The sequence below is a fragment of the Balaenoptera acutorostrata genome, chromosome 20 (assembly GCF_949987535.1).
Source record: "Balaenoptera acutorostrata chromosome 20, mBalAcu1.1, whole genome shotgun sequence".
In the NCBI taxonomy this organism is placed as follows: Eukaryota; Metazoa; Chordata; class Mammalia; order Artiodactyla; family Balaenopteridae; genus Balaenoptera; species Balaenoptera acutorostrata.
The window spans coordinates 25239581-25261613 of record NC_080083.1 but is presented as its reverse complement, the minus strand read 5'-3'; the positions used below and the strand labels follow the sequence as shown (position 1 = coordinate 25261613).

At 35.5% G+C, this 22033-nt stretch overlaps 1 protein-coding gene across 3 annotated transcripts in view; it reads left to right on the top strand.

Moving 5' to 3' along the window:
- DHX40 (DEAH-box helicase 40) overlaps positions 1-22033 on the top strand; it is a 51789-nt gene that overhangs the window by 4955 nt on the left and 24801 nt on the right. For 2 of the 3 annotated variants that reach the window (XM_007190288.3, XM_007190287.2), the window contains exons 6-12: positions 23-89; positions 1058-1189; positions 9666-9765; positions 11558-11644; positions 11780-11962; positions 17174-17254; positions 18429-18586. In XM_007190288.3, coding sequence (XP_007190350.2) covers positions 23-89; positions 1058-1189; positions 9666-9765; positions 11558-11644; positions 11780-11962; positions 17174-17254; positions 18429-18586 — 808 coding nt within the window. The remainder of the gene's footprint in view (positions 1-22; positions 90-1057; positions 1190-9665; positions 9766-11557; positions 11645-11779; positions 11963-17173; positions 17255-18428; positions 18587-22033) is intronic. The other variant, XM_057536494.1, reaches the window with a different exon arrangement.

Here is a 22033-nt window from a genome sequence, read left to right as displayed (position 1 = left end):
ATGCTTGTGTTTCTTGCTTTAGATTGTGAAAGTGACCATGGATATCCATTTGAATGAAATGGCTGGAGACATCTTGGTTTTTCTGACTGGTGAGCATTCAGTACCAGGTTTAAAAATTTTACTATTTGTACGAGGGAGTGGGGCACCATGATAGAGTGTTACCTTTGTTGGAAAATCTAGGCTCTACTCATGTTATCCTAGGCTTTTATGATTTTCTGAGTAGTTTTAGATATTATATCTATTATAAGATACATAAGGTAATTCTACACTGCCCTAAAAACCATTAGTCTCATTAGTAAACATAGGTAAAATACACTGACCTTTTAGTAGCAAGATATTAAATGGTAAAATATTAATATTTTTATTACTCTATCTTATATAGAGCTGTTAACCACACTAAACAGTCCTGGATCTGAATGATTAATTTCATCATTTCAAAAGACATACTACTATCTCCTTTCTTCTTTGAGTGGTGGGATGGTATTGTGTGGTAGCAGTACATAAGGTGTGGAATCCATGTCTCATAGACAAGCCTTTTTTGGAGGTCAAAAATAGAATAGTTAAATCTCAGACTAGTGTGATTTTTCAAGTAGCAGCATCCTACTAACAGATATGAGTAATTTCATGGCTCACCTTCTACACTGCCTTGTACCCATGTCAGAAGTGAGACATTGTAACAATCTCTTAGCCTTTTTGAGGTACTTAAGTATTTTGAAATACACCTAAATGTAGTATTTTCTGGACTAGCCTCCCCTATGGTAATGATTAACTTTATTGAGTCTTCCTCAAATATACCATATTAGCAAGATGAAAGGCTTAATGATTATAAACATTTTTATTCCTTTAGAGATTTAAATTCCTTGGAAACTTTCTTCTATTTTTAATTTTATTATTGTTGAGATTGAGTACAATTTATGTGTTCATCTACCTTAGATCAAATGAGAGATTTAAAATAACTATTATGCAAAACCAATATTAATCTAGAAGGGTTTTTTTTTTTATTCTTAAATTAATTTTGCTGTTCGGTTGCTGACATTATATTCTCCCCTCGTTTCAGGTCAGTTTGAAATCGAGAAAAGTTGTGAGTTACTTTTTCAGATGGCAGAGTCTGTTGATTATGATTATGATGTCCAAGATACCACTCTAGATGGCTTGCTAATATTGCCGTGTTATGGATCTATGACAACAGGTAATTCCTCACTAGAACAGAAAATTTGATTTTTAAAACTTTTCATTGAATAATAACATGTATACAGAACAGTGTGCAGATCTTAAGTGTTTAGGTCAGTGAATTTCACAAAGTGAACTCACCTTTGTAACCAACACCCAGATGAAGAAACAGAGCATTAGGAGAACCAACCAGCATCCCTTTGAGAGAAGTGATTTTTTTTTCTTGAAGTCTTTTCACATTCACTTTTTCAAGACCTTGGACATCTATCCCCCTTACTATTGTTAAGAGTGGGCTATGTCTTCTCCCAGCAGAACAAAAATATTGTTGGTAATTTTTTGAAATTAAGGCTATAATTCCTTGATAGTAGTACCATAAGTCAAATCTAATTTGCCACTGCCATGGAATTTCTAGAAATCTTATATATCCAGATATAACTGAAACAAACCAGTGGATTGTTTTCTTTTTATGTGGCTACACACATTAGTCTACTTTTCAAGTACGATGTTGTTCTTTTTTAAGTTCAAAGAGCAAATGCAAACTCTTATCATTCTATTTGTTCATAATAAATGTTGTTGAATGAGGTTTAGAATTTGTTTTATAAAACTATTTTATTATGGAATTTGACTTGTAAAAGCAAAGGGAAGTTAACCTGCAGCCTCCTATTTGAAGTTTGATTGGGATTACCATTTAATGTAATGCAAAAAGCATTTAAATGTTTTTATATTTTACGTGTAGTTTTGTTTTTGTTGAGTAGGTGGTTCTTATCCTTATATTAACGAAAAAAGTTCGGGAATATATGTGTTGGTAAATAACCATAGACCATGTGCTATTTTGGAAATCCCTTTTGTGATGATATTGGGCCCTTGCTCTCAACGCTGAGATCTATTTTAGATTTTTACATCTTTAAGGGAATTTGTAGGGTCATTATTAGATATTTAATGTTCTCATTGTTTTTTTTGAGATTTTATCTACTAACTTTTATAATTTACTTTATAACTAATAAGATAATTCAAAACCTGTTATAGTTGCTTTGTTAACTTTTAACAATATATATATTGTTTCTTTTTCTATATAAAGTAAATAATTTCATTCTTTCCATCTTACTGCCATATTGAAAATAATGTTCTCTATCTGCCATTGCTTCTTGATTATCTTCCTGAAATTCAGTTTTTGTACTATTAAAGGTTGCTAGTGACCTCCTATTCCTCAAATACCATGGCTTTTTTCTACTTGTATTTTGATTTTGAGTTAATATTAAGTCTCCTTAAATGCTGTTGTTTAGGATAATTATTTGGTTCTCCTGGCCACTGTTTCTATAAGTCTTCCCACCCTCCCTGGCCTTTGTTCCCCTCTGAATGTGACTGTTCCCTAAGGTTTCATCCTTAGCTTGCTGTTTTCTTAGAATTCTCTGTTTTGGAGAGGTTGGCTCCTAGGATTCACCTGTCACTTTGTGATGACTCCTGAAAGCTGTCTCTAGTTCAGTCTCCTGCACTCTAGACCTGCTGGGTCTCACAGGGCTTTCTGGTCTGTGCATCATATCCTAGATCATACAGTCCGAACAAGTGACAACTCCTACAGGTTTTCTTTTACCTTTATCTTGTCCGGATCATTCATTTTTCTTTTTTTTTTTTCCTCATTGTCATCATTAGAATTGGGATCCTCAGTTTGCTTTCCTGAGCTGTTAACATATCCTGATAACTTGTTTTCCCTGATTTAATTTACCATCCTACCTGCCATGATAAACATAATCTTCCAAAAGCACAGCTCTGATTGTGTCAGTCTCCTGTTGGGTACCTTCAGCCATTTCCTATCACCAACTGAATTATAATGCCAACTTAATAACTTGGTGTTCATTATCCTTCCAGTATGACTTCAACCAGCTTTCAGCCCTAATTCCCAGTGTATGTGATTTTCTTTGTTGGTGTATATGCGTAAATGGTAAAGATGTGGGATTGGGTGTGAGTAGAGCCATTATTGAAGGGTTTTGTTTGTTTATTTTAGTTTCCCTTCCGGTTCCAAGGACACTGTAAGGGTGAGCTACTGGTGATCCATTATGATCATAACAATATTTATTGTAGCAGTTTATAACAGTGCAAAGAGACATTCAGATGGAGCTGATGAGGTACTAAGTAATGGGTGAGGTGGAGTTGGATGAAGTAGGGAGAGGGTGGCAGGTTCCTGGGATCTAAGGCTTTCTTTCTAAGCCTGGTAAATACAATATAGCACTTATTTTCTTTATTATTGCTACTTTGGGTTGTGGGGAGAGACACATAACATTATAATGTTATTTCCTTTATTTTCTGTTAGCTTCAGGAACAGAAAACTTGCACTTGGGAGTGAGGAGAGGGAAGAAGAGTTTCCTGCTTATAGCCTGGAGTGAGGGGGTACAAATGGACCTAGGTTTAGTGAATAAGTAAAAATTATGAGGTGGATATTTTATATTTGCTCTTATTTCTGGGCTAGCCATGAGGGTGGCTGACTGTTTTAAAGGGACATCTTAAAATACCTCCCTACTTGACATAAAAAATTCTCATCTGTCAAATGTGAAGAGGTGCTGTGGTATCCCTTCTACTACCAGGGTTATATGACCCTGCTCCTTGGGCTGAACTCCCCCAAACCCCACCCTTTGCGATGTTCACTCAAACGCAAAATGTAAGAGATATTTTTGATTGCTTTTCTTCCCACAACATTTTTGTGACTCTGTGTTTGCTCTTTCCTGAACTTGTACTCCTCCTTTCCCTTTTATTCTCCCCTTTCACTGGTTGAAATTATGCTATTTTGTTTCACAAGTGCAACCAACTCCATAAAAACCTTTCCTGATTTCCCTCCTCACAGCTGGTTTTTATCTCTTCTTCATTTGAACCTCATTGTGCTTTACTGTATCTCTTGTGGCACTTAATAGACACATTTATCTTGTGTTACGATTGTCTCATCCTCTCTATAAGATTGTGAACTTCCTGAGGACAAGTACTAAACATTGAAAAAGTCCTGACTAAGTATTTGTTAAATTGAGTTCCAGATTTTTTACTTTCTGCTGGATATTCTATTAATGTCTTGCACCAAACACTATGTCTGAACCTTTTTCTTGTTTCTCTCAAACCTTTTCCCTCTTCTGACTTCCCCCTTTTTGTTTAGGTCTTACACTCCTTCAGGTTGGTCATGCATTTAGGGAAAGCTGAACCCTCACAAAAATTTATGAACTGAAATATACCTGTTACTTCATAAGTGACAATTATTTGCATGGAATTAGACACTTTTAGCACTGACATAATTATCTAATTCAGTGCTTCTTAGCCTTTTGTGGAGGGTGGGGATCTCAGATTTTTATTTTTAAGTAATGAAAGCCTGGCTGTTTTTCTAGAAAAATGCACATATACCCATATATATATTTGCATAATCAGATTTCTTTATTTTACAGATAGAGTCTAAGTGATGTTCCTGAGGTCACATGGTGAATCTACATTTGATAACTGGTTATTTATTCAGTAGTGGAGGATCTAACAGTACATGTGTTTCCAGAATAGATGAAGAAAAGGAGAGGAGCTTTACCTTGGATTAGTGTACAACATTTTAAAAGGGGAAAACCTACTCATTTAGATTATTGCATAAATCCAAAAATAGTTTTTTTTCTTCCTTCTGCTTGCAAACCAAAGATATTACTTCAATATAGCAAGTACCAGGTGTCTAAGATAGTTTCCTTAAATGTTAAGATTAAAGATGTGGGGGAATAAGGCTAGTGAGTTTCACATAAAAACTTTTAGTCTATGTGGAGTCTCCCCAAATGGGAAAAATTTTCTTTTGTCTTAAAAAGAAATATATACTTTTTAAAAACAATAAAATCAGCAAAGAAAAATAAACTTACTCAGATGCCACCAACATGATTAAGTGATAATCACTATTAATATTTTGAGGCATATTGTTCTGACCTTTTAATTATACATTTAGATATATTTTATTGTTTAGTGTTTTGTTTTTTAACAAAAATGGGTTTATTTTACACATGCTCCTTTGTTTTTCTTTTTTGCCCTTTGTAGAAGTTTTAAAAGTATAGAAAAGTAAAAAAAAAATCCATTTTCCACTATGCAGAACTAATAGTTGGTGTCTCTCTTTTAAGAAAAATTACTCAATTGAGGGAAAATAATACAGTTTCATTATAAAGAATTCAAGCAGTGTACAGTTTTACAAAGGTAAAAGTAAAGAAATCACCTCAAACTCCATCCAGAAATAACCATCTTTAACATTAGAAAAAACATTATTCAGATCTGTGTGTGTGTGTGTGTGTGTGTATGTGTATGTGTGTACGTATAGAAGGATAAGTAAGTAGTTAGATAGTTTGACAGAAATACTTTTTTTAAGAGTGAGATTATACTATTAGCTGCTTTTTTAAAAAGTATTTAATTTTACTTGAATTTACTTGAAGGAATTGTTAACTTCAAGAATATCTTTCTTTACCACATGAGATAATATTTTATAAAAGAGTGCTTTAAAGTTTAAAAAGATGAAAAATATTAAGCTGAAGTTAATATCTTCTTTTTAGACTATATTTGATTGGAGATCTTATCTGTTGCCTGATTTGAAAGATGAGCACTTAAGTACTGATATTCTTCTATATCCTCCCCTTCTGATTTTTGTTAGTTATTTTTACATTGTTCAGTTGTATTCAGTGTTTACTATCAATCCTTTTACCATGGTTTTTCCATTCCTAAGTTACTTTCGGTTAATTTTAGATTGGCTAGATTTTAACCCTTTTTTTTTTTTTTTTTTAATAGAAGAGCTCTTGGGTTTTATTTTTTTTTGTAGTTCTTTTGTTTAAGAATGTCTGGCTTTTGCCTTTATACTTGAGCTACATCTTGGCTGGGTTTTATGTTCTTGGGTCACACTTTCTTTTCCTTAGAACTTGGTAGACGTTGTCCAGTTGTCTTCTGGCATTGAATGTTGCTGCGGAGAAGTCTGAGGCCAACCTGATTTTTTTTCCCCTCCTTGTAAGTGATTTGCTTTTTCTGTCTCATTGCCTGAAAATTTCTATTTTTATCCTTAAAGTTCAATAGTTTTTAATTAGAATATTTTTTGGTGTTGAGTGTTTTATAGTAAAATTTTCCTGGAATTTTATGTGCTCTTTTTAAAAATCAACTTTATTGAGGTATAATTTACATACAATAAACTGTGCCTGCTTTAAGTATATAGTTCAGTGAGTTTTGACAATGTACATACCTGTGTAACTACCACCACAAACAAGATAAATTATTCTTAGTTGCTCTTTTGATCTGCAAATTCAATTCTTTATTTCAAGGAAATTCTCTTGTGTTATATCTTTGTATATAACTCTTGTCTATTTATTGGTTTCCTACTTCAGGGATACCAATTATTCTTATGTTGGATTGCATGTCTTCCATATTTTTTAGCTCCCTTCTGGTTACTTTATCTTTTCAACTGCATTTACTGATTATCTCAAGCCTTTTCTCTATGTTAGAAGTTTGATTTTCAGCTGTGTTAGTGAGAATTCTCAAGATATTTTTGACTTACCCAAAAATGACTTCGGGGGAGGGGTAGAGTTTGAGCTGAGCAGTGTTGTACCTCTTTTATTCTGTTCCAGAATCATCTTTTTTCCCCCTTTGATTGACAATTTCTGTTTATAGCTTTATGTTCCTTTTATATACATATTCTCTCTCTCTCTCACACACACACACACACACACACTTTCTCTCAAACACTTTTCTGCTTTGGGATCAATTTGGAACAAGAAATTCTATGAGGACGTTTCAGTTGGCCTTAACATATAATATGTCACATACATGTATCTTAGGAGCATTACTCCATTAAGAGCGTTAAGTGGTCTCTCCTCAGTATCTTTATTTCTTGGTAGTTTTTGGAGCATCTTTCTGCCTCTTTGCCAAACCACCCCCCCCCCCCCCGGCACCGTTAATTTATATTCTAGTACCTTATTAGCTGCATGGAGGTAATCAGGAGAATTGCTACATCTTAATGAAAATATTCAGTTTCCCTTTTTATTTGTGGAAAGTGAGAATGTGCTTTAGGATATATGTATTTAACTTTTTCCCAAACCTTTATAAACAAACATAAAATTGGCATGTGTTTATACTTGTGGAATATGGTGAAAGTATGTGGGTAAAATGTAAATGTGAAACAAACGTGAGTCTTGTCAAAACAGCAGTTTCAGGACTTTTTAATTGACTCTAGTGAACAAAATGATAAACTGAAATTTTGCTTGAATTGAAGACTAAAATTAGGTACTTTTAGACATGGGTTAATTGAAAAACAGAGTTACTCATAAATATGCTCAGAATGGACATTTCTAATTTATGTAAAATTTTAGGGTAATGTGGAATTTCAAAGGTAGAAGGGTCTCAATTTATTATTTATATCATGCATTTTTAAATTGATCAATTCATTGAACTTTACTGAGCACTTTCTATGGTCCAGCCATTGTAGGTACTGGGCGTATGTACCTACAATGACAATGTACATACCTGTGTAACTACCACCACAAACAATAAAAGAAAGTCCTTATTCTTACAGAGCTACATTGTAGTAGAATAGATAGACAATAAATAATAAATAAATGTGTAAACATATAACTTGAACTGCAAAGTAGTATATGATTCCTTTGAACCATCTGAGCTACCTAAATCTAAAACTCCTAAAAAATAATTTTTATCACTTATGTGTAAGCTGCCTTTCTAGCACTTTTTTACTTGTGAAATTAATTTCAGAATGATTTTTAGAAGAATAGCAGCAATACTTGACTTGGTTTTAAACTTGCCTGTCTATATGTAAATCCTGGGCAAGCTGCTTGACCTCTCTGGGCTTTAGTGTTCTCATCTATAAAATGAGATAGTTGGCCTAGTAACATAATTTTAAAACTGTGCTTGTCTGTGCCACTCCTTTTCCTCTTCATAATAGTTCAACTTTGGTCTGTTTTATATATTGCGGATACATGGATCTTTTTAAGATTTTCTTTGGAAACGGGTTTTGTACTTTATTTAAAAACAGGTTTGGTTAAGATTTTCTTGGCTGCTGAAAAGAAAAGAACTTGAGGTTGTTCAGGTAGAAAGAGTGAATTTTCTGGACAAATTTCCAAATATCTTGTGGAAATTGCAGCCAGGCATTTAAAATTTTTCTCTTTTTAAAGGATACATATGTACTTACTGTTCTAACATGTAACATAAAATAGTAAACACATATAAAATAAAAAGTTTAAAAGGATGTTATGAGAAATATAAATAGACATACTAATGATTTCTTTTCATACCCCAATCGATTGACTTGTATACTCCCTGGAATGATTACTCCTAATTTTTGGATGTCATTAAAATAGACGATCTACCCAAATCCCTTGCTTGACCTCTCTAGCTTAAGTGATCTTTTCCTTCATCCCAGCACGGCCACCCCTTCAAAAATTTAACGTTGTAGACTTTGTCATTATCTTCATTTCTGATCTCACTTTTAAACCTCTTTCTGATGATTACTTCCTGTCTCTGCCAGCTCACTCTTCTGTTCCTAATTCAACAATTTTCAGATTGCATCGAGATTTGTCTTATCACTTATCTCCTTTTGCCTATGCCGTAATCATTTCCTTGCAAACGTTAACTCTCTTGTCGTGTTCTCTGCTTAACCTGGCAGGAGGGCAAGTCTGGTCAAATCCACCTTTCTGCTTATTTTACACTAAGGCCTGAGAATTGCCAGCAACCCAGAAATACTCTCTTGTGAACTCTCATGGATGATTCTATTTTTATTCTCTTTAGATTCGCTTTCCATATACACTAGTCACTTCCCTATGGTTCACAAGTTAATTCTTTCTCTTTGCAAGAAACTGGCTTAATCAAATTGAGCATCTCTTGGACGTTATTCCAAATTCACAGGAGAATGAGACTGGCCCAGTTGAAGGGAGATGTTTATCCTTGGTGCCACAAACTATGGCCAGAGGAGCAAGGTACCATACTATAAGCATCGCTGCTGAGGCCCACCCTTCAGAATGTGTGGATGGTGGAAATAAGGGTGGTGTTACTTGTTTAGAGATGGAGTGATGAATTGGGCAGACACCTGATGAAAAAGTAAAAACTGCCTTAGCTAATCAATCTTTAAAGCATAGAGAGGTTCTTAATCTGTTGTCCGTGGATAGACTTCAGAGTCCTGAACACCCTGTTATTGTTTGAAAATTTTTTTGTGTCTGTACATATGTGACTTTTAATGGAGATGAGGCCCACAGTTTTTAAATAGTCTCTAAGGGAGCTATGACCTATATAAAGGACTCTGCTGTAGGGTTAATTTTAGCAATAATCATCTGTGATTCCATGGATCTAGAAATCTTAATAGTGAAAGATGAGGAAAAATAGTTTTTGCTATTATATTTTGAATTCAAGATAATTAAAGAGGTGAAGAAAACAACTTTTAATGAAAAGAAATGGGTTTTTCAAAACTTGAGTTTGACAAATGCATGTTGTAAATTAGTATTTTCTCTTTACATATATTTTAGATCAACAGAGGAGAATATTTTTGCCACCTCCACCTGGAATTAGAAAATGCGTCATATCCACCAATATTTCTGCAACATCTTTGACAATAGATGGAATCAGGTATAACTTTAAAATTCCTTTTAAAGCTGAGGAAGCCACTTAGCTAATCATAAAACATTAAGTTTGTGTCTCTGTGCCCTCCACTAATTCCCTTCTCACTTTTTTAACTTGTAATCACCTATCATTTTTTGTAATTATTGATTGCTCTGAATAGGAAATGGAGTAGGAGGTGCACATAGTATTTCTGTTCACACTTTTTAAATACTGGTACTTGGTAACATGTAGCTTTCTCTTCCCAAATTTAAGATTATGTGTGATGTTTCATGGGTTTCATTAAATGGGAAGCCAAACCTGTTTCTCTATATTACATTACCAGCAGGTACCTAAGATGATCTGATATTCCCTTCTTACCTGTCAGCTCCATTTCACATAGTAAGCTTTGTATATCCAAGTGTTTATCTGGAGGTACTGTTGCTTGCTTTTCACCCTTTTGTGAAATGGACTTTTATTTTTCAATGTAATCAGTGATGCCATCAAATTTTTGGGTAAATTTTGTAGAGAAACACTTATCAGTCTAAGTCTAGACTGATAGCTAATGTGAAGTTCTTTCAGACTGTTGAACCACATTCCTTCCGGATATTTATCTTTTACCCAATATATTTTATGTCCTTAACTAAGTCTGTCTCTGCCACAGGAAGGCTGGACCTGACCCAGAGATCCTATATGTTTCTTTTGGGTAAAATCATCATCCAGATCTAAGAGGAAGTTTAATTTCCTCTGCTTTTCTCTTTACTTTAAAAATAATGGTTTCAATAAAGGCTTAGGCAAGCAGCTCTCTTGAGTAAATTAACCTCTGCCATTTTCTGTTCCAGCAAAGGCAAAAGTCATTAAATAGCGTGTTTCAGAATGTTCCCTAAGTGAATGATAGACTTACTACTCTTCCTTCCAAGTCAGTTTTTTACCTGACTTGTTCTCCATTTAGTTGGCTTAAAGTGGTATAGTTAAAGGCTAACTGGAATTAGATTCTGAACCTGTTAGAATGGTTTAGAGCTGATTTTCAAGTTTGTTTTTTTAATGGGAGAACATAAAATTAACATTGAAAAGTGAATAATTAAGTAGTATTTATTACATACATAATGTTGTGCAACCACCACCTTTATCTAGTTCTAAAACATTTCATCACCCCCAAATAAAAACCTGTACACTTTAAGGAGTTGCTCCCCATTGGCGCCTCCACCCGGGCCCCTGGCAACCACCCCTTTCTGTCTCTATGGATATCCTATTCTGGATATCTCATATAAATGGAATCATACAATATGTTACCTTTTGTGCCTGGTTTCTTCCACTCAGCATGTTTTTTGAGGTTCATCCATGTTGTGGCATGTATCAGTACTTCATTCCTTTCTATGGCTGAATAATATTCTGTTGCATGTATATACCATAATTTGTTCATCCTTTCGTCCCTTAATGGTTAATGGACATTTAGGCTGTTCCCACCTTTAGGCTCTTATAGTCCTCTTACAGTGCTACTATGAACATATGTCTACAAGTATTTGTTGAGTACTTGTTTTCAGTTCTTTTGGGTGTATGCCTAGGAATGGAACTTCTGGGTCATATGGTAATTCTGTGTTTAATGTTTTGAGGACCCTCCAAACCATTTTCCACATTGGCTGAACCATTTTACATTTCCAGTAGCAGTGTATGGGGTTTCCAATTTCTTGACTTTCAAGTTTTACACTTAAAAGTTGTTGCGTAGTTGTTAGTTTGGTAGAAAAGGAGTACCCAAAGTGGTTAAAAATTAACAAGTCTTTCCTTGTTTTCTAGAAACTTACCTTTTTTTCATTATACTTAGATATGTGGTAGACGGTGGCTTTGTGAAGCAGTTAAATCACAATCCCAGATTAGGATTGGACATCCTAGAGGTGGTTCCAATTTCAAAGTAAGTCTCTGTGTTAAGCCTTTTTGTTCAAAGAACAGTTGATTAGATAATTTCTAATTGGTTTGGGGAAGGAAGTGAATTACTTAGAAAAGTCACAGAACATTTTGGGGACTTTATTTTTTTTTTCCTCTAAAGGAGTGAGGCCTTACAGCGAAGTGGCCGAGCTGGCAGGACTTCCTCAGGAAAATGCTTTCGCATCTATAGTAAAGATTTTTGGAACCAGTGTATGCCTGACCATGTGATCCCTGAGATTAAGAGAACTAGTTTGACATCTGTAGTTCTGACCTTAAAGTGCCTTGCCATACACGATGTAATAAGGTATGTAGACAACTTGAAACAAAGAAAAATTTGTTAGGGAGTCATGTTATTTCTCAGAAATTTTTTTGAAGTATTTGACTCGTATGTCCCTACATTTCAAGGTTCAACTAAACCCAAATAAAGAGCTTCTTTGCATTGCTTTACTGGGATTTGATCCCTTGCTCGTATTTTAACCTTGGCTTAATGGAGTTTTCATGCTGATGTTTATTTGGATAATTTAATGACCACTGTTTATCTGTAATGAAAGGTGTACAATGACCCTAATGCCACTCAGAAAGTGTTGTTGAGTTGTTTTTTTTTTTTTTTGGTAGCATCTTTTGTATGGCCAGCATGGTACCAAGTACGATGAGAGACAGAATAATACTCTTTAGTAGGTTTTTGCTTTCACTAAGCTTAAATTATAATGGGGAAATGAGATTCGACATGAAGCAAAAAATAGAACAACTGTTAAATTAGTTAAATGTTAAAGAATATAATTAGTATAGGACAGAATATTGTAGGGGCTTGAAATTTCATATTATGAAATTTATGGTAGAAGAAATAATGAAAGAAAGTATTATCTTGGTTTTTGGTCTTAATTAGGAATATTAAAGTGTGAGGAACCTTGGGAGAAGGTGACCATGCATTCTTTAAATTCATAATAAGAAAGGAAGTAATTACTAGGTGCATCGAAATATGTATTGTATACTCTTAGAAAGCCATCTAAGATTTGTTTTATAGTTATTATCATAAGACTAGAGATTTTCTTCTTCTTTTTTTAAAATGTATTTATTTTGGCCGTGCCGGGTCTTTGTTGCGGCATGTTTAGTTGTGGCACGCGGGATCTTTTTTTAGTTGCAGCATGTGGGCTTCTTAGTTGCGGCATGTGGACTCTTAGTTGCGGCATGCATGCAGGAACTAGTTCCCCAACCAGGGATTGAACCTGGACCCCCTGCATTGGGAGCGTGGCATCTTACCTACTGGACCACCAGGGAAGTCCCGAGACTAGAGATTTTCTAGATGAGAATATAAATCCTAGAAAGAGGAAAGCAAATATGTAAAATTCTAACTGTTATCATAAATGATACTAATGAGAAAGAAAAGCCATTTAAAGAAATCTAAATGGCCAAACAGATGAACCCATATTTAAAAATAATATTTATAAAGGCTAACAGAGCAGCATATAATCAAGAATAAATATATATTAGAAAAATAGGAACAATAATTACTCAATGTCATCTGCACTGAGTTTTTTTTCATCTTAAGTTTTAAGACTTAGAATGTAATGAAAGTTCTTAAAATGCTAGAGACCAGAAAAAAAAAAGGACTTCTCTCCCACACCCCTTTTTTCTCCCAGTTTTATTGAGATATAATTGATATACAGCACTGTATAAGTTTAAGGAGTACAGCATAATGACTTACATACATCATGAAATGATTACCACAATAAGTGTAGTGAACATCATCTCATACAGATAAAATAATAAAGAAATAGAAAAAAATTTTTTCCCTCATGATGAGAATTCTTAGGATTTACTCTCGTAACAGCTTTCGTATATAACATACAGCAGTGATGATTACATTTATCATGTTGTGTCTCCCTGCTCTTTTTAAGATGTGTGCAGGGCTTCCCTGGTGGCGCAGTGGTTGAGAATCTGCCTGCCAATGCAGGGGGCACGGGTTCGAGCCCTGGTCTGGGAAGATCCCACATGCCGTGGAGCAACTGGGCCCGTGAGCCACAATTACTGAGCCTGCGCGTCTGGAGCCTGTGCTCCGCAACAAGAGAGGCCGCGATAGTGAGAGGCCTGTGCACCGCGATGAAGAGTGGCCCCCACTTGCCGCAACTAGAGAAAGCCCTCGTACAGAAACGAAGACCCAACACAGCCAAAAATAAATAAATAAATAAATAAATAAATAAATAAAAATACTTAAAAAAAAAAAAATGTGTGCAGAATATGGGCAGGTACAACCAGAATTTGGGATAGGTGGTATAGTATTCGTAGGTGACAGAAAGAAAATGGAACTTTTCAGTTATTATTTTGCCTCCCCTTTCTCCTCCGTTAGGAATGATTTTAAAACTGAAAAGATAAGAACAAGTCTAGATAAGAAGGAATTGATGACCAGTATCGATTAGGAAATAATGAGAGAAAACTTAATGACCATAAATGAGTTTGTATTGTGGCTTTAGACATTATTTCCATGGTACCAGAAGAACTTGCAGATATAATGTCAGAGGTATTGTGGGTCGTCTCTGAGAAATTATGCAGAATAGGTTACCAGAAAATGTGAGAAACTCAAAAATCAATTTTCCATTTAAGAAAAGGGCAGGTTATAGAAACAACTGCCCAGTAAGCTTGACATTGATTCTTGCAAATTCTAGCATAGTTTATTGGAAAATGGTTTAAGAGAATATAATATATATTTTTAAATATTTATTTATTTGGCTGTGTTGGGTCTTCGTTGCAGCATGTGGGCTCTTTCCTTGCAGTGTGTGGGCTTCTCTCTAGTCATGGAGTGGGCTCTAGAGCATGTGAGCTCTGTAGTTTGCAGCACGTGGGCTCTAGCTGAGGTGCGCGAGCTCAATAGTTGTGGTGCACAGGCTTAGTTGCCCTGTGGCATGTGGGATCTTAGTTCCCTGAGCAGGGATCGAACCCGTGTCACTTGCATTGGAAGGCGGATTCTTTACCACTGGACGACCAGGAAAGTCCCTAAGAGAATACAATGTTGATTTGTAATCATCAGTGTGAATCAAAATGGTTCACAAAGAATATGTTATCATAAACCATTTTCTTTTCAGTTTGAAGGCAGGACCATCCACTTAATGGATGCACCACAAGAATTTATTGATTGCTAACCTAATGCCTCTTGTTTTCAACACAATATTTAACAAGATTACATTGACGTATTTGTGACTAAGATGTGACAGTACTGCTGAATTAGGATATATTTGCCAAATAGCCGAATCCAGAAAGTACTAATTAATTGCTCACCAAGCCTTGATGAAGGTTTTACTGGTAGTATGCTGAATTTCACTCTTTCCTGATAAGCATTTTTAATGAAAATATTAAATAAAGATATTGAAGTCATGATTACCAGATTTTTGGAAAATATCTTCATTTCTAATGGGTAGATGATTAAAACCAAGATTTAGAATGGTCTCAATAGGCCAGAACCTTGGGCAAAAATCAACAAGGTATAAGTCTGAAGGGGTACATCTTAAATCTTATGTTTTGGTTGCACATTAAAGAAATTCAATGTGGAGAAGATCTGAAATTATCAGATCACCACAAACTTAGTATGAGCTTGCAATTATTATTCTGTTTAAAGAACAATTTAAAAAATTCCACTGGCATAAACTTTGGTTATATTAATAAACCACAGTGTCCAGGTGATTGGGAATTATAGCATTCCTGTTCTGTGTTGGTCACTGTACATTTGGAGTTCAGTTTTGCATGTCATCGAGTTTTATTAGGAGTTTGACGAACTAGATTGTTTCTAAAAAATGCTAAATATGTTTGGTGGGTCTCTTAGAAACCAAATAATACAAGGAAAGTTTGACAGAATTGGTAATTGGTATAATCAAGGGAGAGAAATAATTGTAGTTTTTACAAATCTAAAATGGCTCTTATCTAGAAGAGGAAGCTGACTAGTCTGGTATTACTCTAGGACAGGGGTCGCAAAATATGGTCCAAGCTCACTGACTGTTTTTGTAAATAAAATTTTATTGGAACACAGCCATGCCCATTCTTTAATGTATGGCTGCTTTTGCTTCAGCAGCAGAGTTGAGTAATTGTGACAGAGACCATATGGCCTGTAAAGCGTAAAATATTTACTATCTGGCCTTCTTTAGAAAGTGCTTGCCAACTCTTGCTGTAGCAGATACCAGGACTTGTTGGTACAAGTTGTAGGAAAGCTGACGGTAGAACAGTCTACCAGATTTTTGTTTGTTTTTAAATAGAGTTGTCAATCCTCGAATGGACTTTTGTGTAAGGTATTAGACCTTTTGTCCTCTGTTGTACCTTTTTCAAGGTGAGAAATTGGAGTAGATTATTTAGCATCTCAAAACTAATGGTGGGGAAAAAAAAATCCAGTGCAGAATAATATTAAGTGATTATTGTTCCTGGGGTGGGGGGATATATATTCACACTTGGTTATATGCCACTCTGCTGTCCTTTGTGAATATTATTTTTTTCCATATTTAAAGAAATATTTATTTTCAAGTGTGAAATAGATCCATGTTCTAGAGGTATCTCAATAGTCATACTGTCCTTTGTGAATATTGTTAATTGTTTTATGTTTATAAATGATACTATGGTATGTAAGAGAATGTCCTTATTTTCAGGGGATGCACTCTGAAATATTTTGGGGGTAAATTGGCATTACATTTGCAACCTGTTTGCAGGTAGTTCAGGAGAAAATAAGTACATACATATCCATACATACAATAAAGCAAATTGGTTAAATTAATTGAAGATATTTATCATTTTATTAAAAACCATTTTGAGGGCTTTCCTGGTGGCGCAGTGGTTGAGAATCTGCCTGCCAATGCAGGGGACACGGGTTCGAGCCCTGGTCTGGGAAGATCCCACATGCTGCGGAGCAACTGGGCCCGTGAGCCACAACTACTGAGCCTGCGCGTGTGGAGCCTGTGCTCTGCAACAAGAGAGGCCGCGATAATGAGAGGCCCGCGCACCGCGATGAAGAGTGTCTCCCGCTTGCCACAATTAGAGAAAGCCCTCGCACAGAAACGAAGACCCAACACACCAAAAATAAATAAATAAATAATTCTTTAAAAAAAAAAAAAAAAAAACATTTTGAGGTACTATTAAATAATTTGTAATTTTTAGCCACTGTCAGTTAATTTCCTTCACTGTTTTATAAAATGGTAATAAAAATTACAGACTACAGAACAGAGTAGACTTGATATTGGCTATGAAGAATGGGGAAGGGTTAAGATAAGTAGAGAGGAATGGTGAGAGTGTTCCAGCTAAGGGGGAATCAAAAAGAAGGGCTTCTTGAATTAAATAGAAGAGTGTGATTCAGAAAAAAATTTCCTCCTTTGCTGAATGCTGATCACAATCATAGAATGCTTTGAAAAAAAAAAAAAAAGACAGAGAAAAGAAAGACTTGTAAAACAGAAGTAAAACCTTTTAAAGGAATTTTCAAATCTGTATAAAATCTTGCCATGTTCAAGGAATGGAATCTCATTTTATGTCTCATTTAAACACACAGGTTTCCCTATTTGGATCCACCTAATGAGAGACTTATTTTGGAAGCTCTTAAACAACTCTACCAGTGTGATGCTATTGACAGGTAAAAAACAAACAAAAAACAAAAACAAAACCAACCCCAACAGATGTTAATCTCTTTTTAAAATAGGGTTCTTTTTTTTTTTTAATTATTTATTTTTTATTTATTTATGTTTGGCTGCATTGGGTCTTTGTTGCTGCGCACAGGCATTATCTAGTTGTGGCGAGCGGGGGCTACTCTCTGTTGTGGTGCGCGGGCCCCTCATTGCGGTGGCTTCTCCTGTTGCAGAGCATGGGCTCTAGGCACGTGGCTTCAGTAGTTGTGGCACGCGGGCTCAGTAGTTGTGGCTCGTGGGCTCTAGAGTGCAGGCTCAGTAGCTGTGGCACACAGGCTCAGCTGCTCCGCGGCATGGGGGATCCTCCCAGACCAGGGCTCGAACCCGTGTCCCCTGCATTGGCAGGCGGATTCCCAAGCACTGCGCCACCAGGGAAGCCCTAAAATAGGGTTCTTAATACTTTCCTTTATCATTAGTAAGTGATTTGTTTGAATTGAATGGATTGTTTTCCCTGAAATTAAAATTTGTCCTCAGTCTTTCTTCACCACAGTTCTGAAATTGTACCATAAAACTGTTTTTGTTTAGTATTGGTATTATTTAACAAGTAATTTTTTTTTTTTTGTACCTTTTGACTGCTTTCATCCAATTCCCCCTCTCTTCTCACCCACTTCTGATAACTACAAATCTGATCTCTTTTTCTATAAGTTTGTATGTTTGTTTGCTTTTGAAGTATAATTGACCTATAACACTATGTTTTTCCCTAACAAGTAATTTCTGAGTACCACTTCAGTGCCAGGCATTATGCTGGGTACATCAAAATGATGAGACCCAGAGTCCTTGTTCTCATGATTGTGTGATGGGAAAAGATTTGGTAATTATCATTGTCTCATTTCTTTAAGGACATTTTCCATGCTTCTGTAGCATTGTGTGTCTTTTACTATACTACTTTATTCTGCCTCATTGTTTAGTTTTTTGGATATATAGGCCCTTGAGAGCAAGGAATTTATCATCTTTATATTTCTCTTATCAATGACCACAGCGTATCATATTTCTTATCTTGAATTGAATTTCTGGAGGTAATTTAAGGTAATCTAAATTATATGTGACTTATTCTGAATGATAAACATTTCATTTGTACTCTTCCAAGGTAGAAAGACTTAAAAACTTTTTCTTTCCATTAAGGAGTGGCCATGTGACCAGATTGGGTTTGTCTATGGTAGAATTTCCTCTCCCTCCACATCTGACATGTGCAGTAATAAAGGCTGCTTCTCTGGACTGTGAAGACCTATTACTTCCAATAGCAGCAATGTTGTCTGTGGAAAATGTCTTCATTAGACCTGGTAAGAAGTTTATTGATGAGTTTTCTTTTCTAATTAATAGATTTTATTTTTTAGAGCAGTTTTAGCTTTCTAGAAAAATTGAGGGAAAGTACAAACACAGAGTTTTCCCTATTTTCAACATCTTTTCATTAGTGTGATACCTTCATTACAATTAATGAGCCAATATTGATACATTATTATTAACTAAGGGATCGCTGTTTGTATTGTAAATTCTGTGGGTTTTGACAAATCTGTAATGACACATACTCACCATCAGAATATTGTGCAGAATAGTTTCACTGCCCTAAACATTTCCCACGTTCCACCTAGTCATTCCTACATCCCTTCCCCCAAACCCTTAGCAACCACTGATCTTTTTTTTAAACATCTTTATTGGAGTATAATTGACCACTGATCTTTTTACGGTCTTCATAGTTGTGCCTTTTCCAGAATGCCATATAATTGGAATCATACAATATGTAGCCTTTTCAGATTGACTTTCTTAACTTAGCAATGTGCTTTTACGGTTCCTCCATGTCCTTTTTTTTCTTTTTTTTCTTTTTTGGAGTATGGTTGCTTTACAATGTTGTGTTAGCCTCCACTGCACAACAAAATGAATCAGCCATACACATACAGATATCCCCTCCATTTTGAACTTCCCTCCCATTTAGGTTACCACAGTGCATTAGGTAGAGTTCCCTGTGCTATATGGTATGTTCCCATCAGTTGTCTATTTTATACATAGTACTGAAAATGTATATGTGTCAATCCCAGTCTCACAATTCCTCCCACCCCACCCCTTTCCCCTTTGGTATCCATACATTTGTTCTCTACGTCTGTCTCTATTTCTGCTTTGCAAATAAGATCATCTATACCATTTTTCTAGATTCCACATATATGCGTCATTATATGATATTTGCTTTTCTCTTTCTGACTTACTTCACTCTGTATGACACTCTCTAGGTCCATCCACATCTCTACAAATGACCCAATTTCATTCCTTTTTATGGCTGAGTAATATTCCATTGTATATATGTACCATTCTCCATGTCTTTCTGTGGCATGATAGCTCATTTCTTTTTATTGCTGAATAAAATTCCATTGTGTGCAATTTGTTTATCCATTCACATATTGAAGGACATCTTGGTTGCTTTCAAGTCTTGGCAGTAATGGATAAAGCTGCTCTAAACATTAGCGTGCAGGTTTTTGTGTGAACATCGATTATCAACTCATTGCCAAACTGTATGATAAGAATATGTTTACATTTGTGAGAAACTGCCCAACTATCTTCCAAAGTGTCTGCACCATTTTGCTTTCCCACCAGCAATGAGCCTGAGATTCCTGTTGCTCCACATCCTCAACAGCTTTTGGTGTTGGCAGTGTTTTGGGTTTTGGCTATTCTCATAGTTGTGTAGTGGTATTTCATTGTTATTTTAATTTGCAGATCCCTGATAACATATGATGTTAACTGTCTTTTCATATGCTCATTTGCCATTTGTGTATCTCCTTTGGTGAGATGTCTGTTCCAGTCTTTTTTAATCAGGTTATTTGTTTTCTTATTGTTGAGGTTTAAGAGTTTATTGTATGTTTTGGATAACCGTTCTTTATCAGAAATGTCTTTTGCAAATATTTTTTCCCAGTCTGTGACTTGTTTTCTCATTCTCTTGACGTTGTCTTTCACAGAGCAAAAGTTTTTAATTTTAATGAAGTCCAGCTTATCAATTATTTCTTTGATGGGTCATGCCTTTGTGTTATATCTGAAAAGTCATCACCATACCCAAGTTCATCTAGATTTTCTCCTGTGTCATCTTGTAGGAGTTGATGTCCTTTTGTTCCAGCCCCATTTATTCAAAAGACTCCTTGCTCCATTGTAATTCCTTTGCTCCTTTGGCAGAGTTAATTTGACTGAATTTGTGTGGGTCTATTTCTGGGCCTTGTATTCTGTTCCATTGATCTGTTTTCCTATTCTTCTGTCAGTACCACACTGTCTTGATTATTGAAGCTTTATAATAACTCTTGAACCTGGATAGAATCATTTATCCAGCTTTTCTCTTTCCCTTCAATATTGTTTTGACTATTCTGGGTCTTTTCCCTTTCTTTTTTTTTTTTTTTGTTTTGTTTGTTTTTTTTATAGCAGGTTCTTATTAGGCATCAGTTTTTTTTCCCTTTCTATATAAACTTTAAAACCAGTTTGTTGATATCCACAAAATAACTTTCTGAGACTTTAATTGAGATTATATATCTTTTAATAAGATTTTTAAAATATTTATTTTATTTATTATTATTTATTTTTGACTGCGTTGGGTCTTCGTTGCTATGCATGGGCTTTCTCTAGTTGTGGCGAGCGGGGGCTGCTCCTTGTTGCGGTGCGCGGGCTTCTCATTGCGGTGGCTTCTCTTGTTGTGGAGCACGGGCTCTAGGCACGCGGGCTTCAGTAGTTTTGGCACGAGGGCTCAGTAGTCGTGGCTTGCGGGCTCTAGAGTGCAGGCTCAGAGTTGTGGTGCACAGGCTTAGTTGTTCTGCGGCATGTGGGATCTTCCTGGACCCGGGCTCGAACCCGTGTCCCCTGCATTGGCAGGCAGATTCTTAACCACTGCGCCACCAGGGAAGCCCCTAATTGAGATTATATTGAATCTATAGATCAAATGGGAAAGAAGTGACTTCTTGACAGTATTGTCTTCCTATCCATGTACAAGGAATATCTGTTTATTTAGATCTCCAGTAATTCACTGAACATTTTTTTGATTAGCATATAACTAGCCCTACGGAACATGAAACTGAAGGTAAACAATTTTTTTCATTTTGTTATTCTTTAACTTAGTTCTTTGAAATAGGGAGTATATAACGTTCCTGGCTGAAAGTTAATTTCCTTTCACTGGTAAAGCAAGATAGTATGGTGAACCTTTGCCCTGTTATAATACATTAGTAATATATTAACCTTTTTTTCCCCTACAATCAAAAAAAAAAAAGGTAGGTCAGCCCTTGTACACTTAGAGAATTGTTTTGAAGTTTCCATGTCTTTAGCCTTCTGCTTCTTTCCTTTCTTAGTGTGTCAGTACAGGATACAACTTGGTTCATCACACGTGAGCTTTGCTTTCTTCTAGTGCGGGGGTCGGTGGGGGGGTGGTCACAAATTTTTTTTTCCAAAGAGCTTCTGAGTAGATAGTATATCTTACCTGCAACCAAGACTAACAATAGTGTGCTATCTCACTGGCCACATCCCCTTATGACTGTGAGTGTTGGGTCCAGATCGGTTTATTATTGTGATGGTTATAATGGAGGATACGTTTTTCTATAAAAATACTCTGTAGTTTAATTAGTGTGCTACCTATCCCAAATAGATTGCAGTGTAGTTTTTAAGTGTCAGAATTTTGATTCTAGTAGTACCCTAATTGCAGGTTTTGTTTTTTTTTTCTAGTATAATACTATATGCAGTAAATAAGGTTGGCTGGCTTTCATTAGGTAGTA